A 23,677-nucleotide genomic window follows, 5' to 3' on the forward strand; every position below is an offset into this window, starting at 1 on the left:
TTGGGAAGCAAACCTTCAACATCAGAATATTTGGGGGAATATTTCAGATCCAAACTGAGACTTGTAAATGTGTCAAAGGCACTAAGGTCCAGTTTTGTTAAGCGTTGAGCAGTATGCTACAAATTCTTGGGGGACTTTGGACCAGAATTCCTCCTCAGAACGTTGCCATCTGTGAATGAGAACTTTCTTTTCTTTTTTTTAAGATTTACTTTTATTATTTTCTAAAATTACATATGTGGGTATGTGCATGTGAGCACAGATGCCCAGAGAGACCAAATGCATGGGATCTTCTGTAGTTGGAGTTAAAAGTAGGTGTGAGCTGCTTAACATGGGTGCTGGGAACAGAACTCTGATTTTCTGAAGAGTAGTCTGCATTCTTAACCCACTGAGCCACCTCTCTAGCCCCAAACGAACACTTTGGATGATGTTAGGTAACTCAGATCTAGAAGAACTTTTGACTTCTCTCACACATGTGTGCACACAGTCTCAGTGTCAGGATCATTGCCAGTTACACTGCAGTGCTGAGGGCCTTTTCCACTCTTGGTTTGTTTGGCTTTTTTTGGTTTTTTGTTTGTTTGTTTGTTTTGGAGAGGGCCTGCCTGTAGCCTCGGCTGGCCTGTCTGCATCTCAGAGAGCGCTGCCTGCCTCTGCCTCCTAAGTGCTGGAGTTAAATGTGTGCACCACCACACTTGACTTTGCCACTTCTTCCTTTTGTTTTTTTCAGTTGTAAAATTGTAAAATTACTGTACAGTTGTGAGTATGCTGATAAAATTATAAATGAGATATTTAATTTTTTTTTTAATGTTGCTGAATTATTTATTTATTTATTTTTTGTCTTTTTTTTGAGACAGGGTCTCCCTGTAGCCCCAGCTGTCCTGGAACTCACTATGTAGACCAGGCTGGCCTTGAACTCACAGATATCCGCCTGCCTCCACCTCCCAAGTGCTGGGATTAAAGGCGTGCACCACCACGCCTGGCTAGATATTTAATTTTTAGTAGACTGTTGAGGGTTGTAGCAAATTAAATGTGTAATACATGGTTTTTCATTTTTATGGAAATTGGTGAAAAATTGCATCATCTTTCATGTCCAGAATGGTTAAAATACATTTTAAGGTGTCTTCTGAATATGACCATGGTGTATCAGTTGAAGATGGAATTGAGTCAGGTGGCAGTTAATTGTATTAATTTTTGAGTCTTTCAGAGTTGGTTTGTTGTATTTTCTTCTGAATGTTTGGAAGAAACCTGTGTTACTCTGCTGGAACTAAATACTTGACATAGCTTAGAGGGAGGAGAGACTGATTTTGCTCAGAGTTCGAAATATTTCAGTCAGTAAACCTGGGTTCTCTTGATTCTGGCCCCTTTATAAGGCAAAATACTATGGAAGCAGGAGCTTGCGGGGGAAATTTTCATATTATGGTAGACAGGAAGCAAAGAATCAAAGGGACCAAGGATTGAGGACTATGTACCCCCTTCAAAGGCATACCCCCATTGGCCTGTTTACTCTAGCTAGGCCTCTCCTATGTTCCCAGGGCCTCCAGAGGTAGCACTACCTGCTGGAGACAAAGCATTGAACATAAGGGCAATCAGCAACATCTACTAGTACCTGATACAATACCCTTGGCATAACTTCAGCGTAGGTAAACATTTACTTGTACAATAGCCTCAGCATAACACCTGTATAGATGTGACATGTCTGTGTAATCTAAGGTGGTAAAGGAGCCACCTAAATCCCACCTTCATTCAGTTAACGATGTTAAGCCTTGTATATGTCTGTAGCTAAGGTGGGAAGAGAAATGTAGTCACCATGTATCTGCTGCATAATATAGTGATTGTTTCTAATGGGGACCTTCAGTGCCAAAAGACAGGGAGACAAATTGCATAATGGATATGAAGAAATTTTTCATTTAAATAGTCATATCAGAAATTCACGTATCAAGAAAATGGCTCTCTACTTTTGCCTTAGAAGGTTTTTTTAAGGCCAGACTATGTCTTTATTAATCCCTCCATTTTAAGTATTTCTCTGATATGTACACTTCTGATGTACAGAGCCAACATGCATCACAGTGTGACTTCTTAGAGCCTTTTCTGGTATATGGACTGTTAAGAGACTTAAGACTTCAGCTCTTTATTGAAATTTTAGGTATCTAAAATTATCCATTTGGGAAATGATAGCAACTTTTTTCTAGATACTGAGGGCTGTTTGAGGGCAGTAGTTCTTAATATTTTTAATGTCTGAGTCTTTTAAAAGTCACTGAAGTAGGCTGGGAATTTAGTGCAATGGTAGAGTGCTTACCCGTGCTGCAAGAGACCCTGAGATATATCCAGCTTCCAAAAAAGATTTCCCAAGCTTTTTTGTTTAATAGGTTTCATCTGTTGCTATCTACCATATCAGAAACTAGAATTTCCAAAACTGAAATTATTCATCTTTTTAAAGATTTATTATTATGTGTATGAGTGTTTTGCCTGTGTGTATGTATGTGCGCCACGTGCGTGCAATGCCCATGGGCCAGAAGAGAGGGCATTGAATCCCCTGGAACTGGAGTTTTATGCAATTGTAAGCCACCATGTGAGTGCTAGAAACCCAGGTCTTCTGCAAGAGTAGTGAGTGTCTTAACCATTGAGCTGTTTCTCCTACCCTTAAAATTACTAATTTTATTATTTTATTTTTTTAAATATTTTATTATTTTCTGTGTACATGTGTATTGCCTGCATGTAGGTAAGTGCACCATGTTATGCAATGCCTGCGGAGGACAGAAGACACTGTCGGATCCCCTGGAACTGGAGTTACGGACAGTTGTTAGCTGCCATGTGGGTGCTGGGATTTGAACCCGAGTCTTCTGCAAGAACAGTCAGTGTTCTTAACCGCTGAGCCATCTTTCCAGCCCCAAAATTACTAATTTTAAAATAAATCCATTGTAAAAATTTTCATAAAATCCATTTTATGAAAAAGTTAACTACCCCACTTAAATGAGAAATAGCATAATTTTATTTTTTCCCAGATCTCGAGTATTTGGTTTAGCAGATGAGCTAAACTTCCAGGCCTAACTCTGTATTCATTCTGTTAAATTGTCAAATTGGATATTATGGTATCAGGGAAATGAGCTCTCAAAGTGAAAAGGTGAGGGAAAGGTTAGTGCTACTGTGAAGAGTTCTGACTTCAGAGACTGGCTGAAAGGGCGTGGACCCTGTATGTCCCTGGACCGCACTCTGAGAACTTCCTTTTGGTGATATTTTGGAATATGAGATTTTTGTAAGAACTCAGACTTTTTTATACTCAGTCATCTGACTTGGTATTCTTGTTAAAATTTTGTGCTAATTGAACTGGGTGAAGGATGTGTGATTCTGGATACCTGAGACTAGACTCTTGTCATCCTACTTCGCCTTTGGCTGTAATTTGAATGAAATTAGAAATTGTTATTACATGGCTACATCTTGAATATGTTTCTTGATCACACTGAATTACATGAAAATGTAATTTACTGTCTTCATCTAAATAAAGTGGGTGGCTTTGATATTTCACTTCTGACTTCTAAACAACTGCATCTTTCAGAGACTTTCCCCCCACCCCAAGGACAGGGTCTCCAGCTGGCCTGGAACGTGCTATGTAGAGCTCCATCTCAAAGAGGTCCACCTGCCCCTGATTCCTGAGTGCTGGGATTAAAGACATGTGCCACCACACCTGGCTCTTTCAGACTTTATGTATTTATTGATTTATAATTTTTTAAATTATTTTTATTTTATGTGTATGAGTGTTATGCCTGCATATATTTAAGTGCATCCATGTTGTGCAATGCCCGTGGAGGTCAGAAGAGGGCATCGGATCACCTGGAACTAGAGGTATAGATGGTTGTTAGCCACCATGTTGGTGTTGGGATTTGAACCTGGGTCTTCGACAAGAACAGCCAGTGCTCTTAACCTCTGAGCCACCTCTTCACCCCCAGACTTTATTTAACTTGTTTTCCTGGTCACTCATTTTATTTCATGAGTAAATCGTGTCATATAGAAGAGACAAGGTTTTGTAAAAGGTGAATGAATCTCATTGGCTGGGCATCCAAGGATTGAATCTAGAGCCTTGCACATGCTAGGTAAGCACTCCACCACTGAGCTGTATCTCTGGCCCCCTTTTTACTTTTTTTAATTGAATTTTTGCATATTTTATACATTATTTTTAATTGTATTGAAATCTCCTCCCCCCGTACCCCCACCCCCCTGACCAGTTCATGTACTTTATTATGTATGTATGTATATATTTAGGGAGAGATATACACACATACACACACACACACACACACACACACACACACATGCGCGCACGCGCGCGCGCTTCCCCATAGATTCAAACTTGTGTCCCCAAATACGTTTTGGTGTGGAACTAGCCACTGGAGCCTGGTCACCCTACCAAGAGTCTCACCCTTAAGTGACAGTGACTCCTCCCAGCAGCCATCGGGTAGGACTGGGGTTTCTTACCCACCTTTCCACATCCATGCTGATATTTTGTTTGGGTTGAGCTTGCATGGGATTTGTGTGTGCTGTCTCCCTTGCTGTGAGTGCATATGAGTAACTACCCAGCTGTTTGGAAAACTTTCCCTACAGTCATCAGTCACCCACCACCTCTGGCTCTCTTACAATCTTTCTGCCCCCTCTTCCACAGTGATCCCGAAGGCTTAGAAAGCAGAAGTTTGATATAGGTGTTCTATTCAGGGATAAGCTGGCAGTTTCTTATTCTCAGAAACTATCTTAATGTTGAACTGCTTCCCTCTCCTTCCTTGATCGGATACAGATGAATAACTGACCTACTTCACAAGACGCCAAAGAGCCAAGACTGGAAGATTTGAAGGAAACAGAAAACATTTTTTGATGTAGTTGAGCTTTTGAAATTATTCCTGTTTATTCTTCACTTGAAGTAACATATGATTATGGTTTTTAAAAGATCTTTAGTGTTTGGGTATAAAACTTCTGGGTCACATATGTAATCACGCATCACTTAATGATGAGGATGTGTTAAGAATGTATTATTTCTTGCGTAAGCATCATCGTACACTTGAAACCTAGATGGTAGTCTACTTTACACCTAGGTTATATGGTGTATGTATTCACCATAGAGATACACATGTGTATATGGCCCATCTTATTGCTTCATTGTTTATTAGTGTTTGCAAGTGTGGAGTGTTTGCAGAATTCTGTGCAGTTCTTTTATGGCTGGCAGTGCAGGTTTGTTTATACTTCCTCACCACAAGTACTCAAGTAATGCTGAGACGTGGCAGCAGTGGTGTCCCTAGGCAATAGGAGTTTTCCAGCTTTATTATAATCTTAAGGAGTGACAGTTGGCTGTGTAGTCTGCATTGGCCTGGATGTCTTTATGCAGCACAACTGGACACGAAGAGAATTGAAGTTAAAGTTTTGCTAAATTTCTTTACCATACAGTGCGTACGTGTTTGTGTGGCGTTGATGTGGTGTGACAAATACTGCTACACTGGTGGCCCCAGTTTCTTCTCTTGACCTTTTTCCTTCTAGCATTTTCTGTCTTTTTTTCTTGTCATCTTTTTGCTCCTTGTAGCCTATTTTTTCTGGTGCCTCCCAAGAGAGCTGCCTGGATTGGTTTGTTTGACAACTACTTCATGAACTCAAGTAGCGTATTGAGGTTGTTGTAGGTGCTCAGATGAGTGAGCCAAAGGGGGTTTTAGTGTAGTGACTAGAAGAACAAGAACCAGACAGACGCACACTATTTAGAAATGGTTCCAGGTTTAAGTCAAGCTTGAGTAATTTGAGAACGCTACCTCAGTGATACTATATTTACCTCAGAAGGTATTTCCACTGAAGTTAGGTCTTTTTCTTTAGAGTAAAACATAACCTACAGTGGCACAGGATTTCATAGGAGTTTTGTGCCTTAACTCCTACATGCATGTATTTTGCCTCATCAGTAACTGAAGTAACTTCTTTTTTCTTCTTGAAACAGGGTCTCTAACTTTCAGTCCTGACTCAGCCTCCCAAGTGCTGTTATTACAGGAGTGCACCACCACACCTGGCTTGTGTTGTTGTTGTTGGTTTTTGTTTTTTGTTTTTGTTTTTGTTTTTCCTTAAACTAGTTCTAGTTTCTATGCCTTATTTACATTTGAAGTAGCTACACGATAAGCTGTGGGGTAGAGAGAGTCCTAGAAGCAGAAGGCTGTGAATGTAGTGTGGCTCATGCTGTATATTGCTATGCTGCATTCCAGAAACTTTCTAGCAACCAACCAGCAGTGGTAATGAACCATTCTAATTGCCACTGTGACCTTAATTTTTAGGGTTAACATGTTAGTGTCTTAAAATTACTTCTTTGCATTTTGTCAGTTTTCATCAGTGAAGCATTGGAGTTTAAGACATTAGTGCCGCCGTGCTAATTTTATTTTTGTTCTTTAGTAAGGAAAGATAAAGTTCTAGGTATATACTCTTGGAAGTTTGACAGCAAACCGTTGCCACTTTGTGAAGGTTGTAGTAGTTTTCTTGCTTGGAGCTTTATACTACTTTAAGCCATAGTTCATGATATTGCTGTGTGGTCCTTCTAGTCAAGTCTAATCCCTATCAGTCTTTTTTTTTCACATTTTAAAAAAATTTTATCTTTTTTATTTTATATGTACACGTGTATTGCCTGCATGTACGTAAGTGCACCTGTGTGGTGCACTGCCCACGGACGTTAGAAGAGGCTGTCGGATCCCCTGGGACTGGAGTTATGGGCAGTTGTTAGCTGCCATGTAGGTGCTAGGATTCGAACCTGGATCTTCTGCAAGAACAGTCAGTGTTCTTAACCGCTGAGCCATCTCTCCAGCCTGAGTCTCCTTTTTTTAAAACCTCATTGCCTTCTTGAAAAAAAAAATGCTTATGTTTTTAGTGCGGTCTGGGGAGTATTCTGGGGTCTAGTTTCTTGCATGGTTCTGGCCATGCATTTCTTCCTTTCTTTAGCCTCAGTCTGCATGTTCTTTGAATCTGTTTCCATTAGGCCACTAGGAATGTACTGAAAGCAGCGATTAGGTCCTGGTCATCATTGCCTGTGCCCAGTCTATCAGCTGTGCTCAACAAAAAAACAGAACAAAACTCTAACTTTTCTTAATGTGTAGACTGGTAATTAACATAGAAAAACTGCATCATAGCTGTGCAGTCTTAACCTGTCTTTGCCTCAGTTTGCATCTGTAAGAAGATGGACTTACCAACCTCAGGTTAGAGCAATTGAAGTGACCCTTGAGTGTATGTAATACCGTCTGTACAGTACTAGCCAACGATAATGTATTACAGTTGTTCCTGGTTTTGTTCTAAAACTAGAGGATGTTGAGATGTTGAAACATCAAATTCAGTCTTTTTGGTAGTGTGTCAGTGTAGAGCCATGAAGATGGTTTTAATGCTTAAAGGTTCTATGTGCTAGTCACTCATTGGATGTATTCTTGGTATATCTTTTTAAATTGACATGTCCTGTGGGGATGGTGCCTCCTTAGATGGCTGCGGATGCAGGATAGTATTGATGATGCACAGTCTTTAGAAAGAACACCATCAGTTATAAAGTTAGCTCTACAGGATATAGACCATTCTTTGCACAGTAAACTTGAGTTGGGGTGTGGGAGAGGAGATAGAAGCACTAGCTCTGTGGGACACATGAAATATACTCAGTTACCATAAACAGGTCTGTTTTATCAAGCAGGTACAATAAAGGTTTTCCTGTACCCAACACCTCTGAGTAACTTCAGGGAATTCAGAATGGTACAGTACAAAATTTCTGTTTGTAGAACTTTCATAATACTTGGGACAGAAGACTAAGTTCAGTGAGGCATTGAATAATGGAAGACAGTGGGGTGTGCATGAATGTGTGTAGTGTTGTATGTATTCTGTTTTGTAGTTTTATACTGACTTCACAGACTGTTTAATGGGTGATTGTAGGAGAGAACCTGAGTACAGCTGACCAGGAAGCTCCTCTTCCTGCCACCATCTCTTCTTTAGCAGTGGTACCATTACGTCGGATAACGGGTAGAATCTGATTGCCTGAGCAACTGAATCTAGATCCTGTTCTACAGAAATTGTAGCATTTGCCATTTTGAAAGTGCTGTGGTTCCGAGTTCACAAGTTTACAGCCTCTGTAGCACTCTATCAATGCCTGTATTTGTATTGGGGTCTTGTGTCTCATTATTTTATGTATCCCTTTGTGTGTGTATAATTTTATCTTGGATTAGGGTATTGAGTTCACATACAAATAAGGCATCTTTTATTGAAAGCTTGGAATGAACTGACATTGGAACTTCATTAGTCCTCACACAACTTTGCAAGAAGACCTCTTTATAATCACCTAAAATCACAGCAAATGGTGAAACTGACATTTAAGATTAAAGAGATCGTTTCCTGCCAGAGGCCACAAAGCTAGCAAGTAGTACAGCTTTGACTTGAAGCCAGTGTCTGAAGGTACCATGTGCCTTTCATGGAGAGACAGAAAGAGATGTTTGAAAGAAAGTTATGTGCCAGTTATTTGATGGTCGTAAGAAAAGTTGTTTTGGGGTAGTTGGAAGTATCCTGAATGTATTAGAGAGCCACTTTGTTTTTTTCCACTGTTAGGTTTGAGAAGATGGTATCCAATGAGATATATGTCCAGTCCCCACGTTCACTTAAAAATAAAACACAGGCAGGCCTTATTCTTCAATGTCAAATTTATATCAGTGGTAACACATGATGAAGCATTTGAATATTTTACCTACCCCTCTGCTTTCATCAGTATTAACCATGGAATTAGCTTTACTTTTTCCAATTTGCTTGTGTTTTCCAATTATGGGTGGGATGGCAGAAATGAGTAAGAGTGACTGTTCACAAGAAAACTGAAGACCACTTAGACTTTGCTGCATAGCCTAGTTGTTTTGAACAGAACTTACTAGACACAGGTACATGGGTTTAAAGGTTACAGTCATCTGTTTTCAATACATACCTATCTTTCAATTTGGAACCACTGTGAGCATAGCAGTTGAACTCTCTGAATTGAAAAATTGTTTTCAATAGGATGCCTTCAGTTTACTAGCATATTCGGATCCTTGGAACAGCCCAGTTGGAAATCAACTCGACCCAATTCAAAGAGAACCTGTGTGCTCAGCTCTTAACAGTGCAATATTAGGTAAGTAAAGCAAAACCCAAGCCTCTTGGATTCTCTAGATATTTGATAGGGTATCTATCCTAATGTTTGTTTTAGTAAAATTGTTAAGTACATTTTTTCCATATTTTTTAAGATATAAAAACTTCCTTCATGCTAAAAATAGATTACATGGACTCTAATGGAATAAAATAGTAGATATCAGAGAACATCTTGGGGTGCTTGGAAATTAGGTTTTGTGTACACATTTATAGACAATAAATGTGTGTTCTCATTTAGACCGGATATTTTGGTGGTCATTGTGTTTGAATTTTAAAGATGGTCACCACAGGTACTCTGTGTAGCCTTGTGTTGAGGCGGGGCATTGGCGTTCTGTTCTCTCATTTGCTGGGCCTAAGCTCCTCCTCTAGCACTGGAGATGGTGTGCTGTGTTGGGAAGATGCCTGTTGTTTCTCCAAGTGAGTCATCATCAGGACTCAATGTGAAAGCTGCAGGAAGTGCTGAGAAGCTAGTTTAAAACAGGTAAAAGGATTGAAATCTCTGAACAAAGGATGAGAGTTATACATGGCCTTGACAGCCCAGCTGAGAAACAGTATGAATTTTCTGTGGTACTGAACCTTCATCAATAGGTCAGTACTTCTGGTTAGTGGACTGATTAGAACACGGCTTTGGTTTGGCAGCTATGGTAGGAATTTGGGCTTGTTATTGAAAACAGTTCTAATTCTTGCTCCATAGGAAAGTGAGGCCAGAAGGGCAAGGGGTAAATGGGAATAGATCATTCATATCAGGGATGGAGGTTTTGATGAAGCAAGCTTAGAAAGAGCTTGAGTATTGGCAAGTTCACCTGTGCTGCAGGAAGTCAGGACTCCTGGCCAGTATCGCTCTGCTGCCCATCTTTTGGCTTGAGGTATTTAAACTTCCAAGAGTAACCCCCCCCCCGCCCCATGTAGTATCATAGTACCCATGGAATACCCGTCAGTACCAACCTTTGGAACCAAATATTTGCATTTGAGTTAACCAAATTAACTTCGTGTCCTTATTCAATTAAAGTAGAGGGGGAAAAAAAGCATTTTAGAGGTGAGGTCTAGTTAGTGTGCGTAGGAAGTGGGAAACTCGAGTTTGTTATTCTCCTGATTGGTTTCTGTTCCTATCAGTAACTCACGGCAGTGTGGTTAATAGTATTTATGTACTGGACAAATGCTTTTTATGTGGATTCTGAAACCACACTCTTATTTAAATGTTAGTGTTGATTCTGTACATAAATGTATAATTTCTGAGCTATTTTCTTCAAAGGTAATTTAGATAAAAGGTAATTTTACATGATTTTCAGTCTGATTAGAAGTTGGTACCACGTTATTTGGCCTGCTTAGGGTGAAGAGCTTTTTAGTCACGGGTTATAAACTATTTGGGAAGGTGAGAGCACTGTCGCAGTATAAAGAGCCTGAGACTCAGGGTAAGATTGTAAAGGAAGCACTATGCCAGTTGCTGCTGTTTAAGCTTAATGTGCTTTTTTTCCCTTAAGAGAGTCCATTACATCACTTGGTAAGGACCAGCTGCCGTTTGGATATAGAAAGAATGTCCTTTGTGTTATTTCAAAAAAACTTTTTCCCATTTATTTTCATTTTATATATTTGTGTGTATATAAGTGCACCTGTATCATGCAATGCCCCCAGAAGCCAGAAGAAGGCATCAGATCTCCTGGAACTGGAATTACAGATGGTTGTTAGCCACCATATGGGTCCTGGGACCTGAACCCAAGTCCTGTGTAAGAGCAGCCGGTGCCCTTAACCACTGAGTCATCTCTCCAGCCCCATGTTATAGTTTCTTGAATTAGGATTTGTGTGTACAATAATGTGAATTTCCTTTGGCTTCTGTATTGTATTTTCAGTGGCTATACAAAATCCACTTCGTTCTGTTGGTAAAACAAGAACCTAGTAACAATGCTGACTTTGTAGGGAAAATGATTGCTAGCTAGACAACGTGGGAAGGTTTTCTGAAGTGGCCAGTTTTCATCTGGCAGTTTTTCTTAGAGAATTCTTCAAATCAATTTGTTGAATATTATCCAAGATCTATGTATTCTTAGTGCTGTAGTAACTGGGCTCAGCTATAATTCACTCTTACACTTACATTAAAAGTAGTAAGATTAAAAACTGCTTTGGGTGACTACATCTTACCAGATGCAGTGCTGTATTAATGAGCTGACTTAAATGTAATGCAGATATATTGTTTTATGTCTAAAAATTTATAGGTGCTTAAAACCAGATGCCTCCTTTGCTCAAAGAGTACAATTGTGAACCACAGGTCTTACCTTTGAGCAAGGGCATTTCCTGCGAACCTTAAAGGAACATTAAATTTTTTCATTCAGCCATATTTTTTCACCAGTCCACATATCCTTAGCTACTTTTAGTTATGTTTCCTGTTTATTTTCTCTTGTGTCTTTAAGTCCTCAGCTTGCCACTCTGGTTGTGTGTGCATGCACGCACTTTATTACCTCAGAATATTTTCAGTCTTTTTCTACCATATTGGAAGCCATACTTTTATTATTTTTAAATTATATGTGTATCTGTGTGTCTGTGTGAGTTTGTGCACACGAGTGCAGTGCTGGAGTTACAGGCTGCCATGAGTGGTGTGGGTGCTGGGAATCAAACTTCAGTCCTCTGGAAGAGCAGCATGTGTGCTTAACAAGCACTGAGCCATCTCTCCAGCCCCATGTCACAAACTAAACAGAGGCTGCAGTTAGCCATGTGGAGCCTTGCCAGCCACTGATTGATTTCACTGAGAGCCATAAAGTTTAGACACAGAAAAATTAGCTAAATTAGGTCCCTTTACCATTAGTTCACTTCTTCTTTGGCAGGGAATAAATTTTGGTAATTACTGCATGCCTGTTAAAATTGTCTGATGAAGTTGTGATGTTTTTTAAAATATCTGAAACACTGTTTTTAAAATATCTGAACAGTTAACTTCAGTTCTGTTGTGGCTTTGCCGTTTTCTCTGATACGACCATCACTTGCTTCTGAGTGACATTCACCAATGTGCGTTAGTCAGCAAGGCAGCCTTCATTGGACTGTCCACACAGGTGGGAGAATCGATCTCTGGAAGCTTAGTGGAAACATGGTACCTTTTTTGTTAATGTCAGCTGACCCTGGCACAGTATAGGAGAGATTTTCCTGCCAGCTAGGTAACATCTTGTGACTGTTGAGAATATCACATCTTTACAAATTTAGTTCTAAGAGTAATTTCTTACAAGCATTAACCTGCCTTTGCTGATGATTCAGATCCACACAGGCACTGATAAATTATGTAGCAATGTTCAGTTTCTTGAAAGATGTTTTCAGAAATGTCTTGATATTTCCAATTTCTAATCTTTTTCCTCAGAAACCCACAATCTGCCAAAGCAACCTCCACTTGCCCTAGCAATGGGACAGGCCACACAATGTCTAGGACTGATGGCTCGATCGGGAATTGGATCCTGTGCGTTTGCCACAGTGGAAGACTACCTACATTAGCTATGCACTTCAGGAGCTCACACTTACATTGTGGCAAATAGGCAACATGGAAGTAGACCAGCTCTGCTGATTGGAAACTTAGATTTTTTTAATTATGTACTGGGGACAGGTTTTTGTCGCTTTACATTGCTTCCTAGTTTACAGCATGATGCAAATGATTTTCTAACTTAGTGTTAGGAGAAAATATTTTCCATCTTTAACCTCTTAGTTATCTAAGAGTTAAATATTACTGAATTTCAGACATTCAAATTGATCATCAGAAATCCTTTAAAATAATTACCTAAAAGAAACCAAAAAAATCCTGCCTTCTTTGTTGGGGGGAGAAGGGGGAAGGAAATGGAACAAGTTGTGTTTGTGTAGCATGTGGGTGATGTAAACTACAAACTGGGAGATGTTCCGACCCCCGCTCCTGTATAAGCATTCAATCAGTGTAACTTGCAAAATGCATAAACATCCGACAGTTTGAATTTAATAGTGTTGATGGAAGAAATCATTTTTAATGTGTACTGTAAAACTTGAACTACTCAGGAGCTGAGTGAACATGTTTGTTGCTACTTACAATCCCGACCTGTTAGTCCCAGTGGTTTTGTTTTAACATGGTCTTTTTCAGCTTTGTTTCCTGTTTAACTACAGATGACTTCTGTTGTAGACTCACAAGTTTAACTGTTGTATTATAACAGTATTACATGTCAACAGTGTGCTTATGACCTTTATTTATATAAAAACCAAATATTTAGTCAATTTACCGTGTCTTAATTTAATCTTTGTACACCTTCCATTTTTAAGTGCTTAAATGAGTACTATATTGCAATAAAAATGTAGTGATATAATTAACCAGCCATTAAAAATTTACTTCTACAGATCTTAGTGTCCATTGACTTTATGAATTGAGTATGGATATACTTTCTGCCTCTCAGTCTAAGTTCTACATCTTAGACTGCCTTCGGTTGATTAGCCTCTCTGGATTAGTCAAAACTTATATTGGTGTTTAAAACAGAAAAATAAGAAATTAGCTTCTTTTCTTTGAGGGTCACAATTTGGTGTATTAAGCAAAGCTCCAAACTAAAGTTTAAGAGCTGGGCATGGTAGCACATGCCTTTTATCCTAGCACTCGGGAGGTAGAGGCAGAGGCAGGCGGATCTCCGTGAGATTGAGGCCAGCCTGGTCTACATAGCGAGTTCCAGGCCACCTGGGGCTACAGGGAGACCCTGTCTTAGACCAAAAAAAAAAAAAGTAAAATTTAAAAAGCTGATCCAGGGCTGGTCAGATAGCTCAGTGGGTAAAGGCACTTGCTCCCAAGTCTGATGACCTGAGTTCTGTTCCTGAAACCGGAGGGTGGAAGGAGAGAACCAAATTCCCACGTTTGTCCTCTGAGCATGAGTGTTCACACACGCCTAGACACAATACATTCTTTAAGAAACAAACACCTGCTCCAGATTGATCGAGTCCTGTGTTTGTTGAGGCTCAAATCCTAACAGATGTTTGCCTCTCTTAGGCTTTTTGTGCTCTTTGACAATGACTTTTTGTACTTGGCACCAGCATTACAGAGCAAAACTGAGTCTCATCCAGGGCACCAGAAGAGCTGTGCTGCAAAGACCTTTCCTGGGTGGCCTTTCCTCCTCCTCCCTCCCTTCCTGTACATGCCCACACGGGGATGAAAATTCCTCTTAAACTGCTTTTTTCCTCCAGGACCCTCAGAGAACATAAGACACAAATTATATTCCAGAGAGGTAGCCAGACAAACCAGTTCATGGTTTTTATGATTTATGAATGACTATGTTTTGAGAAACAATTCTCTGCATTAAATAACTTCTGTACTACAAAGTACAGATTCTTCAATTAGCTTTAGCTTCAGTTCACTTAGAAGTTTTCTTTTTCATCTTTCTGGCCATCCACCGTCGTTTAAACCTCTTGGCATTTTGTTGTTTCTGGGTTCCTAGAATAGAAAGCTTTATGTGGTGAGAATATTGAAGATATTAGTTAAAAACCCCCCAAGAAACATAAAATTCAAAGTATTTTCAAGATTCTCTAGTTTATATAAATAGATATGAGGTCTTTTAATTTATAACCATGAACTGCCTCCTTCCTTCAAAAAAAAAAAAAACAAAAAAAAACAAAAACGGATGGGCTGGAGAGATGCTCTGAGCTTAAGAGCACTAGCTGCTCTTGCAGAAGACCCAGGTTTGAATCCCAGCACCCACATGGTAGCTAACAACTGTCCGTAACTCCAGTTTCAGGGGATCTGATACCCTCTGTTCTCTGTGGGCACTACACAACACAGGTGCACTTATATACATGCAGGCATAACACTCATAAGCATAAAATAAAAAATTTTTAAATAATAAATTTTAAAAACAACTTATAAAACCAGAGCCAAGAGAAAAAAGCTAGATTTTACCCCAAGTGCTATTCAGAAATTGGGCTGCAGCCTTTTTCACTGGTAACCTCTTGTTGTTCAGAGACAGGAACTTGTTAACTAAAAGGGAGAATTATTTATCATTTCTTTGTTGTCTTTGCAGTTTAAAAAGAGAAAGAAACAGTCAAGAAAATTACCAGTAGTTCTCTTGGTTCCTGAACCATATAAACAATCATGGATGAAGCGTTTGGCTGCCTCCTGCCTTGAATCTCTCAGATCTTGGTCTTTTAGCCTTACAGCCAAGTAGCTTTTATTCCGACTAGTGAGCAATACAAAGGGTTAAATTAATTATGAGGGCACATGTTCACTTTTCTGTACAACTTGTGTGTGAATGTGTGTGGTGCTGGGGCTCAAACCCAGGGCCTCACACATAGTTAAGCACTGTACAACTGAACCACATCCCTAATCCACCTCCCCTTTTTTGGTGGGAGCCAGGGAATTGAGGGGGGATATGTTAGAGATCAAACCCAGGGCCTCATATGTGGTAGGCAAGGTCTACCAACCCCCACGTGGCTATTTATTTGAATAAAGTTTGCCATTTTTCATAAACTGTCATTTTAAAAACCCAAAATGGGGGTTGGAGAGATGGCTCAGCAGTTAAGAGCAATGGCTGCTTTTACAGAGGACCCAGGTTTGATTTACCAGCACCCACACAGTAGCTAACAACCATCCGTTAACTCCAGTTCTGGGGGATTCAATGCCCTCTTCTGACGTCATGGGCACTGCAGAATATGGGTGTACTTACATTTATGCAGGTAAACTCATACACATAAAATAATAAAAATTTTAAGCCCCAAATGATAATACTGTTTATGTGCAGATAATGAATATGACTAAATCATGGGCTATTTTACAAGAAATACATTAGAATATTTTAGGGCAGCAAATAAATGTAATTAGCAAAACTTACCTTTTTTTTCTACAGATAATCTGACATGCTAACTACTATTTTCCACATAAGCCAAAACTTTAATTTAAAAAGTCAAATTTGCATCCCACATGGAAAACAGAACAAAAGCTCATTACCTGACAGACTGCACTTTTTGTATTTTAACTTTCCTAGCATTACTTCCCTTTTTGTGGTCTTCATTTTTCTGTTCCAAGTTAACTGAAAAATTAAGATCCATTTTGTGGTTAGCATTTATATAAATTAACTCAGAAACATTTAATGGAGATCACTTTATTTGTAAGAAACACGGGGAACCAGGCAGAAGCAAGGGCTACAAATACTTAACCAAGCAAGCTTCAAATACACCTCACCCTTCCATGAAAAGTTAAGTCAAGCAAGAAGAGTTCATACCTTCTTTTAACTTTTCTGGTGATTTCTTTAAGCTAAAGGAAAAAAAAAAAAGATCAGAATGACAGACGGCAAAGAGAATTCAAACACATAACAATTCATGTGGCTTTAGAAACAAGAATACCACGGTCCTCGCGTTTACCCAGTATCTATCATCAGTTCGGAAGAAAAGTCATTCCTCCCTACATCGCCACCAACATCCATCCAATCATTGAACTAATAGTGTCAGAGAGCAGCTTCCAAGAAGGAAAAGTGACGCTTAGGAACTGGTTGTGTAACTTAATATTCAAAGTATCAAGTAAAGGGGAGGTCTGTTTTATACTTTTGAGAAATCACACAAGATGAACGGTTTAGACACAGGAGACAAAGGTCAGCCTTGAGACAGCTGTCAGCTGATAAAGCAGCCTTGAAAACATAGTACCGAAGACCACAGAGAAAAGACTGAAGAGGGAGTGAAGGGGTCATGACCAAAGGGACTTCACCACCAATTAGATCTGCTTGTATGCTTACTGGATTCGAGATCTGAATAAGTTAAACTAACTGGTAATTTGAAACTGTGACTCTAGGTGTAAAAAGAGGCCTAAGCTTCAGAGTTTAGAAAGCACTAAGGAAAGGGGGATGAGGGAAGAAATTCAGGAGGATTTGACTGACTTCATGGACTAAAGGAAGATGACAAATGTAATTAAACCAGGTATAAGAAAAGCTTAATTCTAGGAGCTTCTTTGCTATTCCACTAAATGATACATATTAAGACATTTATTCATCAACACTTCTGGGAGTACAGGTGCTCAACAAAGTTTACTAGATGAACAGATGAGAATCAGGAAGTCAGCACGGTGTAGCTTCCTTAATATCAGCCTATAATTCAAAGATAGCTTTATATAAGCAAGCAGCAGTAGACACATTACTTACTCAGCCAGCGGAGCTGTAGTTAACTGCTCTAGAACAGCATCTGGAAGCAGCTTTCTTTTCTTTTGGCATAAAGACATTTAAAGTTATTAAGTGATGTGCACAGGCAAGTCTGGAGTTACCCTTTAAAAGTTACGGATTTTAAGGAGAGTCTTGCATTCAGGCAATAGACTTCACACTGCCCCCACTACCTCGACCGGCTAGACTTGGCCTTACAGAGTTCAGAACACATGCGCTGTCAAGTGTCCCCCCAGTTTCCAACCTTCAAGTCCCTGTTCTGAACTGGAAAGCGTCAGGCACGGCCACCTGGAGTCAGATCTTGGCTGTGTACTCATCCCTATGTACAATCTCTGCAAATCACTTAAATTCTCCCAGAGGCCTGGTTGTAGATTAAATCGTCAACAGAGAACACTATCTCCTGAAGCCAAAACGAACGGGGTGTCAAGGCTAGCTTAGGGTGTCAGCGCTGCCACTCCCATTTTCAGCTGGTGCACAGCACAGTTCAGACACCGAAGAAACAGTGGCCTTTCCCGCACCCTAAAGAACCTTCAGCACCGGCCCGAGCTAGAGACGTCCCGATCCCCAACCTTCTGTTCGATGAACAGCTCCTCCCGCCGCTTCCTCTTCTCCTTCTGCAGCGTCTTATCCCTGGGAGAAAGGGGATAGGTAAGCGCGGGCCGGGCCCGGGGATCGCAGAGGCACCGGGATCCCGCGGAGACCCCACCTGCGAGCGCTCTCGCGCACACGCAGCTCCTCTTCCCGGGCTTCCGCCTGGGCGCTAGCGAAAGTCAGCTCCTCCGGGGCCTCGTCGTCGCCGTCGTCCTCCTCCAGCGGCTCGGCGGCCGCGCCGCTGCTGGGCTGCCCGAGCAGCAGGCCGTGGTCTACCTCCTCCTCCGAGGCCGGCTGGTCCTCGTCGACCATCGCCGCCGCCTGCGCGGGGACACGGGACGCACGCGGCCGGAGCTGCACCATGGCCCACGGAGCGCCGCCGCCTGACCTCTGACCCGGAAGCGGCCTCGGGCTGCGCGCTGCGTCGGCTCTCGGCTCCCCCTGCCGACCAGGAGGCCGCAGAACCGGCGGAGGCGCATGCGCGGTGGGAGGGCGTACGCTAGGTGGAGGGGGTGTGGCCTTGAGCCCGGAGAGCCCGGCTGGATGGGACACGTGCTGCAGTCATCCAGGTTCCCTTTGATTATCCAGTTCCTGGACGTTTGTGGGGTGCATTCACTCCATTCTCTCCAAGAAGTAGGGTTCCGGGGCCGGGAGGGGGCGTAAAAGCCCCGTAGAACACTCAAGCCTTTCAGGCCTGTCGTCGCCAGCTTAAATAGACCCTCAGTGTCAGGCGGTGCCGTTCTGGGCGGCTCCGGGTGCTCCCCATTACAGCAAGAGCTCCAGGAATTCAGGGCCCTCACCTGGTGTCACCACATGGCTTGGAACCGCAGCAGGCCCATCGCAAATGCTAAATAAGTACGGGATGACCATCGCTGCTTGTTGGATGCATCCGCTTGTTTATGTATGTGTGTATTTTTTTGCCCCAAGTGTATTTTCTGGGCCTACATGGTCTTTGTGATCTGTCTCTTCTTACCCATACTACACTACAAAATGATGCATCACTCCTAACAAATCAAGCTGCTCTCACCTGCCATGTGTTTGGATGAGCTGTTCTTTCTGACACTGTTTTAACCTTTTTTTTTTTTTAATTGAATTTTTGTGATTTTTTTTTTTTACAATATAAACTGATGGTATTTGGATCCCACCTGCACCTCCCGTTATTGCGCTCCCCCTCCCCCATGTTCGTTTTCTGAGACAGTCTCACTGTGCAGCCTGGAAGTTCTGGTAGACCAGGCTGGCCTGGAGTTTCAGAGATTCGCCTACATCAGCTCCCTGAATGCTGGGATTAAAGGTGCCTGCAGTAGACACTTTAAAACCTCCCAGACTCTATGCATCTCTAATTGCACTAATCTCTGAACCCTGCACAAGTTTTTGTCCCTGTAGCTTTCACACCGTGTCATCTTTTACTTGGCAGTTGTACCAACCATTCTGAGATCAATGATTTCTAATGTTTATCATACTGTAGAATTTCAACAAGTGGTTGTATAATTCTCATATATACTTTGTATTTCTAAATCTTATTTTATCTGTTCGTATTTAAAAGCAATTTCCAATTTGACGGCAACAAAACCCAAGCATGAAGAAAAAGGACAAAACACAAGAACTGAAGAGAGATGGGGAGGGGGGGCGGGCTCTGAAACGGGGCCTTGGTTAATAGGAATTACAAATGAAAATGATTCCTGGAGTCAGGCACGGTAGCACGCACCTGTAATCAAAGCACTTAAGAGGATGAAGCAAGAGAATCCTAAATTCCAGGCCAGTCAGAGCTACAGTGAGACCCTATCCATAAATAAATGAATAAATAAATAAATAAATAAATAAATAAATAAATACTGACTTCTTGAGGCAGTGTGATGATCTTTGTCATTATCAGCATTAGGAAAATGTACACTGTTAAACTGAAACCCAGGAACAAACCTATAAAAAGGGCATGATGGTGTTCTATATACAAAATTTGCATTAAAAATATTATAGGGGTTGAGGATTTAGCTCAGTGGTAGAGCGCTTGCCTAGCAAGCGCAAGGCCCTGGGTTCGGTCCTCAACTCTGGAAAAAGGCATTGTCCTTTCTCTGTTTTCTGGGCAGCCAGAGCCCAGGCCACTCTGGCTACCATGCCTTCCTGCCACGATGCGTTCCTCTGAACTGTGAGCTACATACACGTTTCTTCTTTGAAATTTTGACAGGTATCGGGTCACAGCCATGAGAAAAGTAACCAGTACAGATGACCTCTTGACAGAAGTCCAGGGTGTTAAATTTAATTCTTAAAGCAGCTGGTGAGGGAGCCCAGGGAACAGACTAGATACAAGGGTGAGTTAGATTGACCTTCATCCTCTTAGACTGACCTTCATACTCCTCACCAGTGACCACTGTTACCCTCCCTGACTCTCATGCTTGCCATTCTGCATACCAGATGCTGCATTAGCAGGACCCTAAAGAAAGACCAGCAGGGGCTAGAGAGATGGCTCAGGGGTTATAAGCACTGGCTGCAGTTGTAGAGGATCCAGATTCCATCCCCAGCACCCACATGACAGCTAACAACCATCTGTAACTCCAGTTCCAGGGGAATCCAATGCCTTCTTTTGACCTCTGTGGGCATTGCGGGACATGGGTGCACTTACATACATGCAGGTAATACACTCATACACAAAATAAAAATTAATTTTTTAAAAGAAAGGAAGAACAGCATTCTTACTGTATTGCAATGTGTAAAATGGTTTAAGGTAATTTTTTTACAGTTCTCTGGAAGAATTCCTTCTGAATTCAGTCTGGGAAAGCTCTGCAGGCAGCACAGAGACAACGCATTTCATTTACGATACTGAGCGAGGCTCAGCCATCCGCTTCTTTGCCCCTTTGGCTGACCAGGCAGCTGTTTCTCTGGGTGATCCACATGTTCACTTTTTTTTTCCCCCTGATCCTGATTTTTCTGCTTGGTTGTTTCTTTTCTTTCTTTGCATAAGTTCTTTAAAATTATTGTTTAAGGTAAGGCAGCCAAGCAAGGTAAATCCTGAAAAGAAAAAAAAGCCCCCAACAAACAAATCTCTTGGAGTACTATTCTTAATAAATCACCAGCTGTAGAAAGTGATTTACACACACACAAATGTACAAAAATTACATATCAGTGTTTAAACACCAGGACTTTATTTCTGGCTTTGCCCAAAGAACAAAAATACAATCAAGATAATAACCTTTTTTTTTTTTTTTTAAATCTTTTTGAGACAATGTCTCCCCCATAGCCCCAGCTGGCATGGAACTCACTATGTAGACCAGGCTGGCCTTGAATCACAGAGATTCACCTGCCTCTGCCTCCTGACTGTACCACCATGCCTGGCCAATAATCTTTATTTTAGATAATTTAATTACAAATGTTTCCTTCCCAGTAACTGACCAAGCACATCAATCAGAAAACACATTTCAGCTGAAACCAAATAAGCGGAATAACTACAACTCAGCCTCTTCCAGATAAAATCCATTTCCTATTGATACTTCTAAGTGCAATCATTTAACAGATTGAATCTCTACTAGGGAATCAGAGAGTATTTTTAGATTTTCCAAAATTCAGCTCACCATCCACAAGACTGCTGCTCTTGTTTGTGACCTAGTTCTGTGATAAACTGTAATTTCTTCCTCCCACAGGACACTTAAGAAATAGTTTCAGTTTCATGAGGAGCAAGGGCTTCAGGAATTGTTGTCCCACAGGGTCCTTGAAAATGAAACCTAAATAGAAGTACCAAGAGAGCCCAGTTAGGAGGTACGAGTCAGTAAAAGGTGCAGAGGACTACAGCAAACCTTACACCCTTAGTTATATTCAAACTCTCACAAATGGTGCTTTATTTTTTAAGAGTTGTTATTTTTTACATGGTGTGTGTGTGTGTGTGTGTGTGTGTATGTGTGGGGGTGTGTTCACGTGAATTCAGGTGCCCTTGGGAGTTCAGAGCTGTTGGATCCCTTGGAGTTGGAGTTACAGGCAGTTGTGAGCTGCCCAGTGTGGGTGCAGGGAATCAAAGTTAGGTCCTCCATAAGAGTGGTATGCACTCTTTATTATTATTTTTATTTTATGTGTATGAGTGTATTGCCTGCATGTATGTGAGTGCACCCATGTCATGCAATGCCGCAGAGGTCAGAAGAGGGCTTCAGATTCCCCTAGAACTGGAGTTAAGGACAGTTTGTAGCCACCATGTGGGTGCTGGGAATCGAACCCAGGTCCTCTGCAAGAGCAGTCAGTGCTCTTAACCGCTGAGCCATCTTTCCAGCCCAAGAGCAGTATGCACTCCTAACCGCTGAGTCATCTCTCCAGCCCTCCTTAGTGGACTTCTCTAAGTTCTGACAACACAAGATGGAACACTTCATAGCTAAATGACTGTTTAAAATCTATGTATTGTAGGTAGGGCTCTGATGGATAGAGGAGGCATGATTGTAGTATATTTTGTGTTTGTATTACAAAATTCATAACTGAAATTAAATATATATATTATATATATATATATCTGTATCCACAGAGAGGAAGACACAAATTGGTGGAAAGATATCCTATATTCATGAATTAGAAGAATTAACATTGTTAAAGTACCCATACTGTAATGTAATCCTTATCAAAATTCCAATGTCATTTTTCATAGAAATAGATAAAAGGATCGTCTCATTCATATAGAAACACACACACACACACACACACACACACACACACACACACATACAAAGATCATTCCTCATAGTCCAGAGTATAGCCTCACCATCATGGATAATTGTCCTCATGTGGGGATGGTCTGACCTTCAAAGTTCTGCTGTTCATGGAATTTGAAGTCACTGCAGATTTAGTTAGGATGGTGACTTCTCTGTGTGCCTTCAAATTTAAACAAGGATGAACTAAGCGATTGTCATAGAACCTAAGGGCATCTCTTGAGCACAAAAAAATCAGAGCAGGCATAAAGTAAAAGGAAAGTGGGGAGCGTAAGAGAAAACATATATAAAATAAATAATAAATGGATAAAAGAAAATTTAAGCCCTCAGTAACTGATAAAATCATGAGCATAATGAGACTAGAAGATGGCTGAGCATGGGTCCAAGTCGGTGCTGTTCGTGTGTCTGGGTAACATTTGCCAGTCATCCATTGCTGAAGCGGTTTTCAGAAAATCGGTAACTGATGGAAACATTTCAGATAATTCGGCCATTGACAGCAGTGCTGTTTCTGACTGGAATGTGGGGCGGTCCCCAGACCCAAGAGCTGTCAGCTGCCTAAGAAATCATGGCATTAGCACAGCCCATAAGGCAAGACAGATTACCAAAGAAGACTTTGCTCTGTTTGATTATAGACTGTGTATGGATGAAAGCAATCTGAGAGATTTGAACAGAAAAAGTAATCAAGTTAAAAACTGCAGAGCTAAATTTGAGCTACTTGGGAGCTATGATCCGCAGAAACAACTCATTACTGAAGATCCCTGTTATGGCAATGACTCTGACTTCGAGCTGGTAGATCAGCAATGCCTCTGGTGCTTCAAGGCCTTCCTGGAGACTCACTCCTTCTCATCGCCATCCAGCAACTCATCCACAGGTGCTGTGCCCAACTCATCCACAGTGCTGTGACGGTCCTTAACCCCATGCCCCACCTGTTTTTTCAGCTGACTTAATGTTTATCTTAAAAATAATTATTGGTGGGGCTGGAGAGATGGCTCAGCAGTTAAGAACAATGGCTGTTCTTGCAGAAGACCCAGGTTCGAATCCCAGCACCCACACGGCAGCTAAGAACTGTCTGTAACTCCAGTTCCAGGGGATCCAACAGCCTCTTCTGTCCTCTGCAGGCCTTGCACGACACAGATGCACTTACCTACATGCAGGCAATACCCACATACA

The 23,677-nt window shown here is 41.2% G+C and overlaps 3 protein-coding genes and 1 pseudogene across 5 annotated transcripts in view; 2 read left to right on the forward strand and 2 right to left on the reverse strand.

Moving 5' to 3' along the window:
* Nucleotides 1-13,462, forward strand: part of Ranbp9 (RAN binding protein 9) — a gene marked incomplete at its 5' end in the record, with an annotated part of 100,634 nt that extends 87,172 nt beyond the window's left edge. The window contains 2 exons of the mRNA XM_008831678.1: nucleotides 9,007-9,118; nucleotides 12,470-13,462. Coding sequence (XP_008829900.1) covers nucleotides 9,007-9,118; nucleotides 12,470-12,600 — 243 coding nt within the window. The remainder of the gene's footprint in view (nucleotides 1-9,006; nucleotides 9,119-12,469) is intronic.
* An 869-nt stretch (nucleotides 13,463-14,331) lies between these two features.
* Nol7 (nucleolar protein 7) lies at nucleotides 14,332-18,236 on the reverse strand. The gene is made up of 8 exons (XM_008831599.2): nucleotides 17,947-18,236; nucleotides 17,810-17,870; nucleotides 17,226-17,284; nucleotides 16,317-16,348; nucleotides 16,043-16,124; nucleotides 15,154-15,275; nucleotides 14,999-15,076; nucleotides 14,332-14,536 (listed from the first exon to the last, which is right to left on the reverse strand). Exons 1-8 carry the CDS (start codon nucleotides 18,192-18,194, stop codon nucleotides 14,457-14,459), a joined length of 762 nt encoding a protein of 253 aa, XP_008829821.1. The 5' UTR covers nucleotides 18,195-18,236; the 3' UTR covers nucleotides 14,332-14,456.
* A 2,702-nt stretch (nucleotides 18,237-20,938) lies between these two features.
* The window catches only part of Sirt5 (sirtuin 5), a 45,353-nt gene continuing 42,614 nt past the window's right edge, over nucleotides 20,939-23,677 (reverse strand). For all 3 annotated transcript variants that reach the window (XM_029562824.1, XM_008831601.3, XM_029562825.1), the window contains one exon: nucleotides 20,939-21,544. In XM_029562824.1, coding sequence (XP_029418684.1) covers nucleotides 21,469-21,544 — 76 coding nt within the window. In that variant the 3' untranslated portion in view covers nucleotides 20,939-21,468. The remainder of the gene's footprint in view (nucleotides 21,545-23,677) is intronic.
* LOC103732938 lies at nucleotides 22,858-23,473 on the forward strand (annotated as a pseudogene).

This window comes from Nannospalax galili, unplaced genomic scaffold (genome assembly GCF_000622305.1).
Source record: "Nannospalax galili isolate Female #2095 unplaced genomic scaffold, S.galili_v1.0 scaffold72, whole genome shotgun sequence".
Classification (NCBI taxonomy): Eukaryota; Metazoa; Chordata; class Mammalia; order Rodentia; family Spalacidae; genus Nannospalax; species Nannospalax galili.